Below are 18,191 nucleotides of genomic sequence, written 5' to 3' on the forward strand. Positions count from 1 at the left end.
CAGCACAGTGGATGCTCGTTGTCATGGAGACCGCATCGTCTCATCCAAACTGAATCCTTAAAATCAAATCTGAAACCAGTCAGTCAGTTTTCTGAGTTAAGTGTTAGCGCGAGCAGCTTTTCAGAAACCTGTTTTCAGCCTTGAGCATCGAAAACTAAACTAGACTCCATTGTCTTCATGGACGGAGGGACTGAGGGACAGAGACAGACCTCTGAAGACCAGGACGCAGGAAACCAAACGTCTGCAGGATGACGTCTAACACTTCAACTGTTTCAGTTCCAGTCAAGATAACAGAGTTCAGTAAGACCACCAGGTGTGAGCGCTCATCTACAGGTGGGCTCCATCATCATCATCATCATCTTCATCATCATCATCTTCATCATCATCATCATCACAGAAACCAAGAAACTTCAAAACATCAGAATGTCCTCCATCAGAAAACATCCCACTGATAACCCTGCCTCCAGCACACCTGAGGTTACCTGAGACAGACACAGACATTTCTAGGTCTGAGACGAGGTCAGAGGTCATCCACCTTTGACATTAAAACCAGAACGTCTTCGCTGATGATTGAAGTTTCTACATTTTCATTGTCTTTTTTCTAAAGTCTCAAACATTTTTGGTTGATATACTTTTAAAGTTATTTACAAATATTTATGTATTTGATTGCTGTCGACACTTCATGTACTTATACTGTACTTTTTTAACCTGCTCAGTGTTAATGTAAGATTCCCCTGTCAATCAAGTTCTTTTGAACTGAACTGAATTGAGAGACAGACAGATGGACAGAGACACAGAGAGTCTATGTCATGTCAAACTAATGACGGACAACATTCCTGTTTCCGTGACCTCAACATGACATCACATGTGAAAGGTCATGTGACCTGCAGCCAGTTTCCTGTTTTTCATCGTTTCGTCGACGACGTTCATGAGTTCAACAACATGAATAATGACTGGAAATGAAGAAAAACAGCTAGCTTAGCATAACTATTAGAAATGGGGAATCAACTATATTATCTTAGCATAAAGACTGGATATGAAGAAACAGCTAGCTTAGCTTAGCTTAGCTTAGCTTAGCAAAGAGATGACATGACATGAAGAAACAGCTGGTTCAGCTAAATAAAGACTGGACATTAACAGCTAGCTTAGCTTAGACCAGGGGTGGGCAACCTGGTCCACAAAGGGCTGCTGTGGCTGCAGGTCTTCTATCCAACCAAGCAGCAGCACACCAGACTTGACTCATTCAATCAGCTGATCTCACTCCTCAGACAGCTGATTGGTCGCACTGTGAGATCTTGCTTGGTTGGAACAAAAACCTGCAGTCACAGCGGCCCTTTGTGGAGCAGGTTGCCCACCCCTGGCTTAGACTAAAGACTGGACGTGAAGAAACAGCTAGCTTAGCTTAGCATAAAGAAAAGAAATGGGTAAAAAGCTTCAGATGGTCTCTGCGCTGTCGCTTCCTGGAGTGCTGTCGCTGCTGTCGGGTCAGGCAACTGACGGATTTCAGACATGATGTCGTGCTGATCCTTGAATTCAAGGACTGACCAATGAGGCGAGCAGGACAACAAACCTCTGCAGAAATGTGACGCTAGCTTTCCCCGTCTGAAGGCTTCCTGTTGCTACACACGCTCTGTAGCCGTACCTGTACGTGGCGTCCCATCACCTTTGACCTGAATCCATAAATCACGTGTCCCCGAACAACGCAGCCAATCATCAGCTGAGACAACGAGACGGGACACGAGGCCTCTTCTCCACCGAGTACAAATAAAAACAGACATTTATTGTGCCAGAATCTACTGTACATATTCAGAAACATAATGTCGTGTACCATGTCGTCCTTAGATACTGAATTACAGCAGCATGTAGTGAATCATATAAAAAAGGCTAAATGGAATGCTTTGTTCAGTAATACTGATTTGTACCATATAAGGAGGAGGAATGCGGCCCAGTCTTATTAACATCAACCCGACGCTCTGCAGAGTGAGTCATCATCAGAGGTATTACATCACCATAGGAATAAACTGCTATATGGCAAGTACCTAGGTTCATTTGTGAAGGTCCACCTGAGCAGGTGACCACACAGGAAGTCATTATCTCATGTAAGACTTGGTCAGGTGGAGTCTGTCGCTGCGTCTCCGTGTGGGAATATAAAGAAGCTCCGTCCGAGCGCCGTGTTAGCAAACAGCATGAAGGGTTAACAGGAAGTGGAAGGTGCGTGTCACACAGTGCTTTTGGTGGGCAGCTCCGTGCTGTTGTGTCGCGTCTTGCGTGACGTGCCGTCATCTCGCGGCCGGGCCTTCTGCAGGTTGGACATGGCGGCGGTGCGCTCGATGTCGATGAGGGCGTACAGCTCGGTGCGGCGGGTGGGGGTGGTCGGGGGCAGCGGGGAGGTGGGGGTGCGGGGCGTGTGGGGGTTGCTGCCGTCTGAAGCGCCCTTGTTGCCGCCGCTATTGTCCATCTCCACCTCGATGTAGTTGAGGGTTTTGGGTGGCTCCGAGTGGCCCGACAGCGGCGGCCGGCGGAAGTCGAAGTTGAAGATGGTGGGTCCGTCGGTGCGGCGCCGGGCCGTGTCGGGCCGGTGGGCACTGAGCGGCGCCGTCACGTTCTCTGTGTTGACGTAGTTGTGTGAGGGCTCGAGGGCGGCAGACAGAGGGTGGGAGTATGAGTGGTGCAGCAAGCCGTGGTGGGGCTGGTGGTTGTAGCCGTTGAGCGATGGCGTCTTCAGGCCGCTGCAGCCATTCTCCTCCTCCTCCGAGCTCGGCTTCCTCGCCTCCCACACCGGCGGCAGCGCCGGCAGGTTCTCGTAGTCCAGCAGGGCGGTGCGCCGCTGGGCCGAGTTGTTGACATTCTGCAGGTCGGGCGTGAGGGGGGGTGGGCGGTGGCGGCGAGGAGCTGTGGAGGGATTAGAAGAGGAAGAGGAGGAGCCGTTGGAGAGTGAGGGGGCCGGCTCAGCCTCGGCGGGGGCCTCCGTGTGGCCGTTAGTCTCTTGGGGCTCCTCGGCCTCCTTTGCCTCCTGCTGCTTCTTCTCCTTCTCCATCAGCTGCCTCTGAACGGGGGTGGGGCCGAGCACGAAGCGCACCCCTTGAGGCTCCAGCAGCACCTGCGGCTCCGGCTGGGCGGGCGGGGCCAGCGGCTCGGTGCGGACCCTCGGAGGAGGCGGGGGGGTCGGAGGACACTGAGACTGGGGAGAGGTGGGACTCTCCAGAGGGGTGGTGACAGTCAGCGGACTGGGCTGGTCCTCCAGGAGCCCTGTGGTGTTCACGTAGGTGTGAACCTGCACAGGTGAGAGCACAGCAGGTGTTATGACATCATCCTCACATCAGACATCACAGGTACAGAAACAAACACTGCACAGAACGTCCAGCTCAAGCCAAAGAGACCCGGGCCTTTAATATAGACATCACCAATGATCGGTCTGAATGTCAGGAACAGGAAGTGCGCCTCACCGCCTCATCGGCCACCAGCAGAGGGTGCGTGGACTCCTCCCCCACGGAGGGCAGGCGGGTGCTGGCCACAGACGGGTGACGCGTGGAGGGGTGAGATGGAGCCTCACCCACAGACGGGATCCTGGTCACACCGTTAGGAACCGTGGGCACCGAGTAACCCAGAGCTAAAGGTCCAACACACACACACACACACACACACACACACACACACACACACACACACACACACACACACACACACACACACACACACACACACACACACACACACACACACACACACACAGTATAGTTCGTGTAGCACAGACTTTAGGATCATTCCTCCAATCAACGTCGAGTGTTTCGCCTTGTTTGTGTCCATGTGGTGTTTATGTACGATGAGAGAAATAAGCAGCCAGCACCACCTCTGAGCACCTCCACCTGCAACTGCAGCGGACCAATCACAGTCTCACACACACAGATTCATGTTTGATGAGCAGAGGCGAAGCTGCACAAGTGTAAGTGTGTGTGTGTGTGTGTGTGTGTGTGTGTGTGTGTGTGTGTGTGTGTGAGCTCAGTGCCTACCTGCAGGAGTGTGTGCTGCCTGGTGGTTGGGCTCCAGCACCGCCTCCTCCACCACGCTGATGCTGTGGCTGTGCATCACCTCCTGCAGCATGTTGAAGATCTCTTCAGCTCGAGAACATTTGAAGGCAAAAATACCTGAAAACACAAAGAAGTGAAGCCTCAGAAAGACACACAGCTCAGAGATCTTCACAGCTGTTCACATGTTACTTCATCTTCATGTATTTTCTGTGGTAAAACAAACATTGAATCTCCCTGAACTGGACCTTTTCCTCATGTGGATCACTGTAACGGTTCCACACATCAGGGGCTTCACTCAGACCACAGCGCTTTAAAGCTGCTGCAGGACGGCGGTGAGAACAAACACAGGTGACACAACAGAGTTAACTGGATGTCTTCACCAGTCTGTCTGTCTGTCTGTCTGTCTGTCTGCCTGTCTGTCCAGACTCTCAGAAACTAGCACTGCTGCCCCCGGCTGGGATCCAGTTCCCAGCAGCCACTGGGAGTCCTCCTCCTCCTCCTGGGGCCTGTCTGGATTCCAGTGCAAACACCCTCATTCATTCAATTACAGGAAGTCGCCACCAGGTGGCGCTTCTGTCCCAGAAACACCCATAGTCCACTGCAGTTGTGTTTCTTCATGTCACTGAAACAGAAAATCCTCAGAGCGCCTTAATGATTTAAGGTGGAACTTGATGAACTCTGAAATGCGACCTGCAGCAGATTCTTAATTATCTGTGTTTGGCTGTTTGTTAAATTTGGAAAATTTCTTTGACTTTCTTTGTGTGAAACGTTGTTCCAGGTTCCACCGATGAGCGTGTGGACGCCGTCGCACTGATACTACCGATCATTTCCCAGGATGACCAGCTGGCTTGGGAGGACAGGGACACAGACTCACACACTGACATGTTCCTCTGTGAATTCTGGTTTGAAAGCGTCTACGGGGATAACTTCACGTGTTTTAACGTCACGGCGTTGCTGCCATCTCCTTGCGACCCACTGCGAGCTCCAGCTGCAGCGTTTCATTTGAAGACAATGCTACCAAAGTAAACGTACTGTTAGCCAGCGCTAACGACTCGTTTGAGCCCCCACTCGTTGTTCTGACCCCGGCTTCTCATTGGTCATCATCCATCTCTCTCAACAACACCCTGAATCACAAACCCTAAACCTCTGCAGGGAGCGAGCATCCACGCCAACGCTAACGACGGAGCCAAGCACGCTAACCACTTCAACATTATTCAAGCATTTCAAAGAAGAGGAGGAGAGAGCGCGTTAAGTCTTCCTCGATGTCTAAACGAGGAAGAGCTAAAGAACGACAGATTCACACCTTTACATGAAGAAATGTTGACTAAAGGCCTGAAAAGTGTTTGACCAGCGTTATGATGTCACAGAAGTTGACCTTTGACCTAAAAGGCATAAAATAAAGCGTGTTCACAGACAGAAATCAAAGTTCATCATATTGTTGACTGTTTCTGTGCATCTCTGCTGCCTGTTCTTCATCTTTCTTCTGACGTGACTCTTTTGTTTACTCCCAGACAAACACATGAAGAGGAAGGACGTGTTTACGTGAAACCTCACGTTATCTTTCAGAGCCAGCTACCAACTCCACCGGAGGAAGGCTGAGCGCGAGCCGGCAGCCTCGTCTTCATCGATTCATCGAGAGCAAACTTTTCGAATGTCACAAAACAGTAAAAAAAAAAAAAAAAAGCAGCTGACCACGTTTCCATCGACTGGTTTGGTAAAATAAACGAGGCTTGGTGGAGCGCAGCTTCATCAGACGGCGGTGATGTAAACTGTGTCGCTCGCGTGATAAACAACCGAGGAAGTAAAGGTCGCACACTGGAAACAAAACCGGCTGTTTGTCGACTGCCAATAAACCTCAAAGAAGAAGAAGAAAACCAGCCACCTCCACCAGAGAAACATGGAGAGAGAGGACGTGTCCTCCTCCTCCTCCTCCTCAGCTCATCCGTCATGTCACTTAAACGTTGGCTTCTTCAGAACTCGTTCAGAGAGTTTCCACCTCCATCGAGACATTTCAAAAGAGGTAAAATCCACCTCGAGTGACGGGAAAACCTTTGAAATGTTCCTGTTTTTAACATCATGCACGCTAAACTCTGCTAACGGCAGGAACGCGTCCTCCGTTCGCTCGCTCAGCACGTTACCTTGTCCCGTCTGGCAGCGGCGGCCGCTCTCAAACGAGAACAGGTTGGAGTCGTAGCCGTAGCGCCGCAGGCACAGGTAAGGCCACCTGACATCGTCCCGTCGATGGGTGTGGAGGACAAGCTCGCCGTCGGTCAGCTCCATCACACCTGAGCCCAACTCGTTCCCATCGTCGTCCACGTTGATCACCTGGACAGGTACACACAGTCAGAGGCAGGTACACACATTAATGCACGTGTGTGTGTGTTTGAAATGTTGCTGTTATTGTGTAATGTTGTCTTCTTCTGTTGTCCTTGTCCTTTTCAGGAATATGAATATTTTCATAACGAATTCTTTCAAATGAAGCTTTTTGTGTGATTTGTTTTTTCAGGCATTGACTACGGTTTTTTTTTCAGTGTTTTTAGTCTAATAAAATGTTTCTGAGCTACAGTCTGCAGCCTGTTGTCCACCTCTGTCCGCTCAGCGTCTCACGTCTGTCTCGGGGTGTGTCCTTCAGGTCTGTCTCATTCAGAAAACACGTCTCGTGTTTGGAGCTTTTCTACAGTTTCTCTGCATTAAACGTGTTTTCCTGTAATCCAGCAGCTGCAGACAGTCTGTGGTTTGGTTTTAAGACGAGTTTTTGTTTTTTATATTATCATATGTTAATCCCATAGAGGACGGCCCATGTCCAGGTATGACAGGACAGTCGTTCACACTGTCCCTGACTGTCCCTCTCTTCTGTCATTCTGCAGCTGTTACATTCTACTAAAACTAAACTTTAAAAAACGACTAAGTTATTAAACTACTGGACTTAAGAAGTGAAACTATCAGTCAATCAATCACAAAAAACAACTATTCAGATGACAGATTAATCATCTCGCTTTGGTTTTTCAGAGCGAGGTGGAGCCGACATTCCACAGATTAAATCATTAATCGATTAATCAGCGGCAGATTAGTGATGATGAAAGTCTTTGTTGGCTGCGGCTCCACTTCACTGAACACTTTACTGTTAATTAGTCAGAGTTTTTCTTCTACAGCAGAGAACAAACAGCTCCACCCTAAAATAAACTGAGAGCAGTCAGTGATTAAAGTCAGGACGGCAGCGTTGGCGTCCTGAAACGACTTCCTGAAAGGGCTCTCTGCTCACAGCCGGAAGCGCCGGCCGAACCGGAGACGGGACGCCGGGACGAACGTCCCGGAGACGAAGACAAACGCTTTTGGAAAGTGAGAAATGAGGCGAGTTTGTGAAAGCTCCCAACCGTCAGCGGTGAATAATCCAGGGTGTGGGCTGACAGACGGCGAGCGGCTGCGAGGGCGCTGTCGAGGCAGGCCGAGGCAGGAACTCACCTTGAATTTGCTTTGATGATTATCTGGAATTGACTCTTTCTCTGGACAGCTTAAGCAGCTACCCATGGCTTCTTCAGAGCACCATCTGACGTCTGGGAAGCAAGAAACACACATGGTGAGTGAGAGCGGCGGGAAAGCGCAGCCAAGGCGACGTGAGCGAAGCGTCCTCACCTAGATCCTGCCTCCAGTAGCCCTGGTTCCATCCTCAGAGCCTGACGGCCTCTCATGCTTTAACTGGCGTGTAAACATGAACAGCAGCTCTGCAGACACACAACATGACAGCAGAGGTAACACGGCGATGACGCGTGAAGCCTTCCAACGGCGCTCGCCAGCGTTTCCGTCCACGTAAACCCTGCTTTACAAATCCAAACAGTCTCAACAGAAAAGTACTTTCCTGACAGTACTCTGTGTATATTCTTTACCTCATGCTTGTTTTTGTGGTATTTTTTAGTACTTTAAAGCTTTAAACCTCTCTCACTTTAACTGTTGTTTTTAGCTTAAGCTTTACATTAATGGTACTTTGTGTTTTTTTACTTTGTTCTTCAGTATACTGTAACTGTTGGGTCTGACCTGGTGTCCACGTGTCCATTCAGAACTCCACATCACAACAAATAAACCTTTTTAAAGGACTCATCGTCCTGTCTGTCCTCAGCCAGCTGACGTCCTCACAGCGTCGACCGTGATGGAGACACAGTTCATCCACAGAAATCCAGTTTCTTAAAGTCGTGTTGAAGCCAACAGAAACTTCAGTTTTTATCTTCTGAAGTGACTGTTCAGTGTGAAACGCCCTCTTTCAGTTAGCCTAACGATCTACCTTTTCATTGTTCCAGGTCTACAGCTGAAGATCGATTTCATTACCAATCAATCTGACAGCTAATCAATTATTCATTCCGTCTGTGAAATATCTTAAAAAAATGTCCATCACAGTTTCTCAGAGTCCACAACCCAAAGACATTCAGTTTCCTGGAAATACATATTATATAAATGTTCACTGTTTGTGTTCAACAAACGACTCAAAGAAATTCGATTATCAGAATCATTGACGATCATTTTCCTGTCGATCGACTCTCACAGCGGTGTCCAACAAAGTTCCAGTGTTCGGTATGAAACTGCGTCTTTGTGCACTGAAAACGACTTTAACTCTGGTAAATATTCACTTTATTTACTCATTTACAAAGTCCATCGCTCACGGTGTCATAGGTCTGAAACTCGTTTTCGTTATTGATCCGGCTGATTATTTTCTCCACTTTTTATTTTCTGACGTTCATTCAGAGATTTTAAGCGACGACTGAAAATGCTCATAAAACCAAATGAATGAAACATTCTCGGCGTCACTGTTTGCATGTTGTGTTGACGCGTCGTATTCCTGAAACTAGAAAACTGATCAATTTATCGAAACATCTGAGGGGAAAGGAGATAAAATAATGTGATCGGTCACCAAAAGTGATGGGATCAATGTTTCTGAGCTGTGAGCGAGTTGGCACAAATTTGCAAACAAATATTTTCAAATATTTATTAATCTACAGATTAGTTTCTCGAATTAATTATTCGATTAGTCAAAGTGACGCCTTCAGATGTTTAACTCGACTAAAAGCCCAAAACACAAACATATTCACTTACTCACTCTAACCCACAATAAATATGAAAAAGCTGCGACTGGATTTTACTCATCAGCAGATTTTTCTTCTCCATTTTCTCGTTCCATCAATTCATCACGTGCTTTATTAAACATTTTTTAGGTATTCAGAGTAATTTCTTCACAGTGATTTCCCAAATTATTTTTGTCCTTGAGTCTAAAACCCAAAAAGATTTAATTCCCTATTATCTAAATTCTCATATCAGAAAATCTGGACCAATCAAATGTTTTGGATTTGTTGTCTGAAAATCTGCCAACATGATTAATCAATTATCAACAAAGTTAACGATTCATTTCCGGTCGACCAATTATTTGATTCTAATGATTGGTATCAGTTTCAGAGCAGACGAGGGAGGTTACGACTATTCTGATCATCTTTGAACGGTTTGAGAAATGATTTAATAAAAATGACATATTTTCACTGTATCCAGCTTCTCATGTGACCACTTGCTGTTTCTTCATCACAAACGACAGAAAATGTAACATCTTCAGGTAAAACACCTGAAGTCTCCTTGAACTGAGAATTTTTCACCTCTTTTTAACGTTTGAAAGACTGAACAAATTAAAATAATCAGATTAATTGAGATGGAAAATAATCACTAACCTGTTTCTTATAGGTTTGATACGATCGATCAATTTGGTGATCATAAAAGAGCAGAATGACACGTTAACAGGCTCCAGTTTACATCACAGTGAACTGGATCTCTTTGGGTTTTGGACATTTGAAGACGTCCCCCTGGACTCAGACAGATGAGGGACATTTATCCCTTTTCTATCATCTTATAGATAAGAAAGAAAATCAACTGATGGATAAAATAATCAGAAACTTGTTTGATAATTAAAATAATGGTTGATGAGATGATTTTTTAAAATTATTCAGTCCAAAGTCCAAATGTCTTGTCAGTCCAAAAAGAAAAAAATAAAGAAAAAAGAAAACATTCAGTTTGTTAAGAGAGAAAAACATTTCATGACATGAACTGACTCCAGTTACTGTTTGTACTTAAATTCATCCTTTTTCTTTTGAATCAGTCATTTCAGTTATTTCTGAAATTAAAATTAAAGTTAGTTTCTTAGGAGACTTTGGACAGAAACAGCTCGTTACTCTGAGCTCTGCTAACTTTGCACGTTTGTCATTACAGTTCATGTAAACTAGAGAAAATAAGTAGAAAGAAACGGTCGATAATGACAGTACTGGTCGTTTCCAGGCCTGCTGGAAACAGCTTGTGGAGTCGCTCGTCGGGTTTAATGAAGTGTGAGGAGGACACAAAGGACAGCCAGATGAATTTTCACTTTCTGTTAAAGCTCCACACTCACTGCGTGCTCACAGATGTCGGTTAACCATGTTTGGGTGTTTACAGCAGAGCAGCTCTGGCTCAAATAAACACACCAGACACCAGCAGCAGCTGCTGGATTAACGCTAACTAACTTAGTCAACTCCCACAAGTTTGTACAACTTCACTTTAGCTGCAGCTACGGCAGCGGAATAAGTTCCTAATTAGCCGGAGCGAGCTTCATTCTCCCACTGTGGTATGATGATAGTGTAATGGCAGCTAGTTAGCACAAAGCTAAGCTGACCTATCTGCTGGTTGAATAAGCTAACACTGATTTCAGCTACCTAATTAGCTCCCAGGCTACAGTTAGCGTTCCGAGAACACACCAACGCATTCCGCTCACTAGCCACTCTCTAGATGTGAATACACCGGTGGTTTGATGAAGCCATACTTACGAGGCACAGATAGTGTGATGAATTACAGCTTCCAAACTTTCCGGACATTCACTCAGCGGTGAAGTAGCTCGGATTTGTCCCGAAACGACGCTGGCCAGTAAACCAACAAGCCAGCTAGCGTTAGCCCGCTGCTACACCAGCAGATCCTCCATCTTTCCTCTGCGCTGCTAGAGCGCCAAAAAAACAATCACAACTTCTTTCAAATGTGTCTACCGCTCGTGTTTGCGCTCGTGAAACAATGAAAAACGATTTAAATCCATCGATAGTCCTTCGTGGTTCACTGTGGGGCACGAGGGTCCGTCCAAAAGCACTTTTTTTTCGCCGAAGACCAAGTTTGCTGTGGTCGGACCGTCTTTCTGCTGCTAGCCTGTTGGGCTAAATCACTGCAACTTGGCTAAACTTCCGAGAGTTCCAGGCATCAGCAGTCTCCAATGTGGTGAAGCCCCGCAGCAGTGCGCATGCGCGGGCCGTGTGGTTTGGGATAGCCGGGGCCTCTCCCAGCGGAGACATAATGAATGACTAACAGAAAGTCATCTGAAAATACATAATTACTTGTTTTATTCAAACACCCACAAATATGCGTCATCACATGTCCCATACACAGTGTAATTTATATGAAGCCAAAGAATGAAGCGCTACGGAGCGACAGGAGCGTCTGTCATGAAGCATTCCTTCACTGTGAGTTTTCAGTCATGTCGGAGCAGGTAAGCATCGATAATGGATGAATAATCACACATTTCTGCATCTTCTCTGCTGTTTAATTAACTGCTCCCACATACACCGTGTTCTTAAAACTAAAGCACAGTTAATGCTGTGGTCGTAAAACACAGAACGCACATTTAACATGAGATCTTTCACATATTTAAGGTTAAAAAATACCTTTCACTGATGGAAGAACCTGCCGTGGCTGCACGGCACGACGACATGAGTGCAGCCTCGTACAGAAAACACTGAGATTATGAGTGACGGACATGAACATTTTAGTTTGTGCTGTTTTTCTCTGAGCTGCTCTCATTGGCTGTGGACTCTTACCTTGTGTTGTCAATCAAAACACAGTTTAAGTCCCCCAAACTCTGAATAAATAAAACCTACAGATGATCCAAACTTGAGCTGGGGTTTTTGCACATTGTTTATCATCATGAATATTTTCTGTTACAGATAAACGATGAAGACTTTCAGGGCTTTGGCCCTTTCACCTGCTGTGAGACATCAGGACCTGGACATGTCATAAATAAAAGACGATGCTTCACTTTACAGTCACACTTTGCAGGTCGACACACTGGAATGTCTAATTTTTCACAGGAAATTCAAATTTCATGATCTCATTTTTGTCCCCCTCACCTAGTTTCAGGCTCGTGTAGTCCTTAAAATCTCTTTAAACAGAGTCTTCTGACTGCCTGGCCGCCAAAATCCAGATAAAAGAACAGAAGCCTTGATGGGATATCGATAAGCTCATCAGTCTCCTTCAGCTGATACCCTGTGCTCACAATAAGCAACAGGCAGCAGACAGGCCTGTTTTTGCCTTTCAGGATACAGTAAGTAAATTCTGCCACATCTTATTACTGGAAGCATGACTCATGAGATATAACCTGCAGACACTACTCAGGGTTTACACTGAGAGCACCCTGCAGACACCGCTCAGGGTTTACACTGAGGAACAGCCTGCAGACACCACTCAGGGTTTACACTGAGAGCACCCTGCAGACACTGCTCAGGGTTTACACTGAGCAACAGCCTGCAGACACTGCTCAGGGTTTACACTGAGGAACAGCCTGCAGACACTGCTCAGGGTTTACACTGAGGAACAGCCTGCAGACACCACTCAGGGTTACACTGAGCAACAGCCTGCAGACACCACTCAGGGTTTACACTGAGAGCACCCTGCAGACACTGCTCAGGGTTTACACTGAGCAGTGTCTGCAGACACTGCTCAGGGTTTACACTGAGCAACAGCCTGCAGACACTGCTCAGGGTTTACACTGACCACAGCCTGCAGACACTGCTCAGGGTTTACGCTGAGTAACAGCCTGCAGACACCGCTCAGGGTTTACGCTGAGCAACAGCCTGCAGACACCACTCAGGGTTTAATTGACCTCCAGCCTGCAGACAGTGCTCAGGAAGCAGTCTGTACTGCAGCCTGCAGACATCTTCAAATCAATACTTTTATTGATATGTGTGATACTAGCTACAGCACAGTATTGGTAGTATTATCGTAGAGTATCAGGCCGACTCCCGGCCATTTTTACTGCACATGAATAAAGCTTTAAACGCGTCCTGATGGCTCTGTACACGGTCAGCGCTCTAACAGTTTATCAAATGTAGAAGCTGCTTCTCAGCTGTGTGTTGACAGCATGTCATCATCATCATCATCATCATCATCATCATCATCGTCATCGTCATCGTCATCATCATCATTCAGTGTTCAGAGCAGCATGTGATCGACTTTGCGAACATCATAAAACACAGACATAAATAAAAGCAGCTGTTAGAAATCTTAAATATGAAGATGAATAAATGTACATGAATCCAGAACGTTCCATAAATAATGTGACGTCTCCTCAGCTGACGTCTAAACAGAGAGCAGAAACACGGCGGCCATGTTTCCCCGCAAGCTCTATCGCCTGGCGACCGGCGTCTCTGTGGAGGAAGGATCAACACGTTTGATTAGCAGCCACGTCTGCCGTCGCTACGTCAGCCGCAGGCGTAGCCTGACGATCACTCACGTCTTTGGCAGGTGTAGTTCACATTCTCGTAGACGGGGCAGAGCAGGAAGTCCTGCTCGCTGCGCAGCTTCCTGGCTCTCAACACGTCCCGCACGCACTGATGGAGGTACGAGTACTGACACTGTGGAGGAGAGGAGCTACGTCACTTCAGCAGGGAGGAGGGGAGCTACGTCACTTCAGCAGGGAGGAGGGGAGCTACGTCACTTCAGCAGGGAGGAGGGGAGCTACGTCACATCAGCAGGGAGGAGGGGAGCTACGTCACTTCAGCAGAGAGGAGAGGAGCTACGTCACTTCAGCAGGGAGGAGGGGAGCTACGTCACTTCAGCAGAGAGGAGGGGAGCTACGTCACTTCAGCAGGGAGGAGGGGAGCTACGTCACTTCAGCAGAGAGGAGGGGAGCTACGTCACATCAGCAGGGAGGAGGGGAGCTACGTCACATCAGCAGGGAGGAGGGGAGCTACGTCACATCAGCAGAGAGGAGGGGAGCTACGTCACTTCAGCACAGAGGAGGGGAGCTACGTCACATCAGCAGAGAGGAGGGGAGCTACGTCACTTCAGCACAGAGGAGGGGAGCTACGTCACTTCAGCAGGGAAGAGGGGAGCTACATCACATCAGTAGAGAGGAGGGGAGCTACGTCACTTCAGCACAGAGGAGGGGAGCTACGTCACTTCAGCACAGAGGAGGGGAGCTACGTCACTTCAGCAGGGAGGAGGGGAGCTACGTCACTTCAGCAGGGAGGAGAGGAGCTACGTCACTTCAGCAGAGAGGAGGGGAGCTACGTCACTTCAGCACAGAGGAGGGGAGCTACGTCACTTCAGCAGGGAGGAGGGGAGCTACGTCACTTCAGCAGGGAGGACAGCTACGTCACTTCAGCGCAGAAGAGGGGAGCTACATCACTTCAGCAGGGAGGAGGAGGGGAGCTACGTCACTTCAGCAGAGAGGAGGGGAGCTACATCACTTCAGCAGAGAGGAGGAGGGGAGCTACGTCACATCAGCAGGGAGGAGGGGAGCTACGTCACTTCAGCAGAGAGGAGGGGAGCTACGTCACTTCAGCAGGGAGGAGGGGAGCTACGTCACTTCAGCAGGGAGGAGGAGGGGAGCTACGTCACTTCAGCAGGGAGGAGGGGAGCTACGTCACTTCAGCAGAGAGGAGGAGGGGAGCTACGTCACTTCAGCAGGGAGGACAGCTACGTCACTTCAGCAGGGAGGAGGGGAGCTACGTCACATCAGCAGGGAGGAGGGGAGCTACGTCACTTCAGCAGAGAGGAGGGGAGCTACGTCACTTCAGCAGGGAGGAGGGGAGCTACGTCACTTCAGCAGAGAGGAGAGGAGCTACGTCACATCAGCAGGGAGGAGGGGAGCTACGTCACTTCAGCAGAGAGGAGGGGAGCTACGTCACTTCAGCAGGGAGGAGGGGAGCTACGTCACTTCAGCAGGGAGGAGGAGGGGAGCTACGTCACCTCAGCAGGGAGGAGGGGAGCTACGTCACTTCAGCAGGGAGGAGGGGAGCTACATCACTTCAGCAGGGAGGAGGAGGGGAGCTACGTCACTTTAGCAGAGAGGAGGGGGGGAGCTACGTCACTTCAGCAGGGAGGAGGAGGGGAGCTACGTCACTTCAGCAGAGAGGAGGGGAGCTACGTCACATCAGCAGAGAGAAGGGGAGCTACATCACTTCAGCAGAGAGGAGAGGAGCTACGTCACTTCAGCAGAGAGGAGGGGAACTACGTCACTTCAGCAGAGAGGACAGCTACGTCACTTCAGCAGGGAGGAGGAGGGGAGCTACGTCACATCAGCAGGGAGGAGGGGAGCTACGTCACTTCAGCAGGGAGGAGGGGAGCTACGTCACTTCAGCAGAGAGGAGAGGAGCTACGTCACTTCAGCAGGGAGGAGGGGAGCTACGTCACTTCAGCAGAGAGGAGAAGCTACGTCACATCAGCAGGGAGGAGAAGCTACGTCACATCAGCGGGGAGGAGAAGGGGAGCTACGTCACATCAGCAGGGAGCAGGGGAGCTACGTCACTTCAGCAGGGAGGAGGTGAGGAGCTACGTCACATCAGCAGGGAGGAGAAGCTACGTCACATCAGCACAGAGGAGGAGAGGAGCTACGTCACATCAGCAGGGAGGAGAAGCTACGTCACATCAGCACAGAGGAGGAGAGGAGCTACGTCACATCAGCACAGAGGAGGAGGGGAGCTACGTCACTTCAGCAGAGAGGACAGCTACGTCACTTCAGCAGGGAGCAGGGGAGCTACGTCACTTCAGCAGGGAGGAGGAGGGGAGCTACGTCACATCAGCAGGGAGGAGGGGAGCTACGTCACTTCAGCAGGGAGGAGGGGAGCTACGTCACTTCAGCAGAGAGGAGAGGAGCTACGTCACTTCAGCAGGGAGGAGAAGCTACGTCACATCAGCAGGGAGGAGAAGCTACGTCACATCAGCGGGGAGGAGAAGGGGAGCTACGTCACATCAGCAGGGAGGAGAAGCTACGTCACATCAGCACAGAGGAGGAGAGGAGCTACGTCACATCAGCACAGAGGAGGAGATGAGCTACGTCACTTCAGCAGGGAGGAGGAGGGGAGCTACGTCACATCAGCACAGAGGAGGAGCTACGTCACATCAGCAGAAAACAGGAACTACGTCACTTCAGCAGGGAGGAGAAGCTACGTCACATCAGCACAGAGGAGGAGCTACGTCACATCAGCAGGGAGGAGGAGAGGAGCTACGTCACATCAGCAGAAAACAGGAGCTTCGTCACATCAGCAGGGAGGAGGAGAATAGCTACGTCACATCAGCAGAAAACAGGAGCTACGTCACATCAGCATAGAGGAGGGGAGCTACGTCACATCAGCAGAAAACAGGAGCTACGTCACTTCAGCAGGGAGGAGGAGAAGCTACGTCACATCAGCACAGAGGAGGAGACGCTACGTCACATCAGCAGAGCAGAGAAACTACGTCACATCAGCAGCGAGGAGAGAAGCTACGTCACATCAGCACAGAGGAGGAGACGCTACGTCACATCAGCACCGAGCAGAGAAGCTACATCACATCAGCAGAGCAGAGAAACTACGTCACATTGACGTGGAGCTACCTCAGTCTGCACCATGTGCGATCGATGGAGTCGAAGGTCAAAGACGGAGCCGTAGATATCCAGCATGTCCTTGGTGTCCAGCTGCTGCAGGACTCGATCCAGAACGATGAAGGTCCCTGTGCGACCCACACCGGCGCTGACACACAAACACACCAAACTCCAGTCAAAAAAACCTGAATTTAACTGAAGGTGAATAATTTAAAGGGTTCTGTCTCGTGAGAGGCCGATGAACTCTGGAGTGAAGCGGCTGCACATGTAACCTGCTCACTCTGTGGGTGGAGTCAGCTGACGTGTGTGTCCGGGTGTGTGACCACCCTACCTGCAGTGGACCACCGTGGGTCCAGATCCAGGACTTCTGTTGACGTAGTCCCGGACGGTCCGGACGAACTGGATGAGGGACTGCGTGGTCTCTGGGACTCCGTGATCCGGCCAGACTGTGTAGTGAAACTGACGAACCAGCCGAGTGAAGCTCAGCTGCTCCTCCTGACACACACACACACACACACACACACACACACACACACACACACACACACACACACACACACACACACACAGAGTGATAAAGGGACATTTTCACACAGAGACCCAAACCAAAGGACACGTGACGTGACTGAAGAAGACTCATTAATTAATTAAGCACGAGATTCATGTTCAGAACTCGTCTCAGAGACGTGAAGCTGCAGAAATCTGATGAATTAATATTTATTTTCATTAATGTCACAAAAGATGAAACACATAGAAACACTGATATCTTACAGGTGAATATTTCTTTGTGAGTTTGTTAATAATAATAATTTATTGATATAATAATGAGAGGAAGACGAGTTGCTCGTTTCGTGACGTACACTGCAGATGCTGAACTCTCGTATGGTCCACTCGGGCAGAACGGACTCGGACAACATCTGGACGATCAGGTCTCCGTAGTACAGAGGATCCTGATCGAAGGGCCAGTAGTGGTCACACTTCACCTGGAGGAGGAAGAGGAGAACGGGAACATGTGTGGAACCACAAACACTCACACTGACATGACCTGCTGCTCTGAAACGACATGATTAACCTCCAAACAAAAGATCACGTTTCACATTAACTAGAACACAGAGTCGTCTAGAGTAACCAACTCTCACATAAACTGACATCAACATCAAATCACATCACATGTGAACAGAAGATGAATCAGCCGTCACACAGGCGGCGGATGGTGAATCTCGTACTCACTCGGCCTTTCTCCACACACTGAGTGACCATCACGATGTTGTGGACGTTCTGCTCCCAGACCATCTTCCAGAAATCGTCTTTGGTTCCTGGCAGCGGACCCTGCGTGGCGATGTACTCCCGCCGGAAGTTATTCCCCTGAAAAAACACGTTTTCAGTGTACAAAGAGGAGAACACGCAGGAGGAGGACTCAAAGATCCACGAACATGGATTCGTGATGCGTTCAGAGGAAAGTGTCAGAAGAAAAGCAGCTCGTCAGTTGTCAGACGTGGAACACACAGCAGGAGCCGAGCGTAAAGGTGCGTTTACAGCGTAAA

The 18,191-nt window shown here is 48.8% G+C and overlaps 2 protein-coding genes across 3 annotated transcripts in view; both read right to left on the bottom strand.

Annotated features, from left to right (window-relative positions):
* Positions 1-1,714: 1,714 nt before the first annotated feature.
* Positions 1,715-11,283, bottom strand: LOC139337310 (fibroblast growth factor receptor substrate 2-like). Of its 2 annotated transcripts, XM_070971853.1 has the most exons (7): positions 10,853-11,283; positions 7,662-7,750; positions 7,491-7,582; positions 6,167-6,353; positions 4,011-4,145; positions 3,447-3,610; positions 1,716-3,274 (listed from the first exon to the last, which is right to left on the bottom strand). In XM_070971853.1, exons 3-7 carry the CDS (start codon positions 7,554-7,556, stop codon positions 2,219-2,221), a joined length of 1,608 nt encoding a protein of 535 aa, XP_070827954.1. In that variant the 5' UTR covers positions 7,557-7,582; positions 7,662-7,750; positions 10,853-11,283; the 3' UTR covers positions 1,716-2,218. The 2 variants fall into 2 exon arrangements, with proteins under 2 accessions (XP_070827955.1, XP_070827954.1); XM_070971854.1 differs by lacking the exons at positions 7,662-7,750; positions 10,853-11,283 and having other exon boundaries at positions 1,715-3,274; positions 7,491-7,578.
* A 104-nt stretch (positions 11,284-11,387) lies between these two features.
* The window catches only part of LOC139337309 (receptor-type tyrosine-protein phosphatase beta-like), a 30,846-nt gene continuing 24,042 nt past the window's right edge, over positions 11,388-18,191 (bottom strand). The window contains exons 29-34 of the mRNA XM_070971852.1: positions 17,878-18,012; positions 17,508-17,630; positions 16,979-17,142; positions 16,660-16,795; positions 13,576-13,696; positions 11,388-13,489 (exon numbers count right to left, since the gene is read on the bottom strand). Coding sequence (XP_070827953.1) covers positions 13,467-13,489; positions 13,576-13,696; positions 16,660-16,795; positions 16,979-17,142; positions 17,508-17,630; positions 17,878-18,012 — 702 coding nt within the window. The 3' untranslated portion in view covers positions 11,388-13,466. The remainder of the gene's footprint in view (positions 13,490-13,575; positions 13,697-16,659; positions 16,796-16,978; positions 17,143-17,507; positions 17,631-17,877; positions 18,013-18,191) is intronic.

The sequence above is a fragment of the Chaetodon trifascialis genome, chromosome 10 (assembly GCF_039877785.1).
Source record: "Chaetodon trifascialis isolate fChaTrf1 chromosome 10, fChaTrf1.hap1, whole genome shotgun sequence".
NCBI lineage: Eukaryota > Metazoa > Chordata > Actinopteri > Chaetodontiformes > Chaetodontidae > Chaetodon > Chaetodon trifascialis.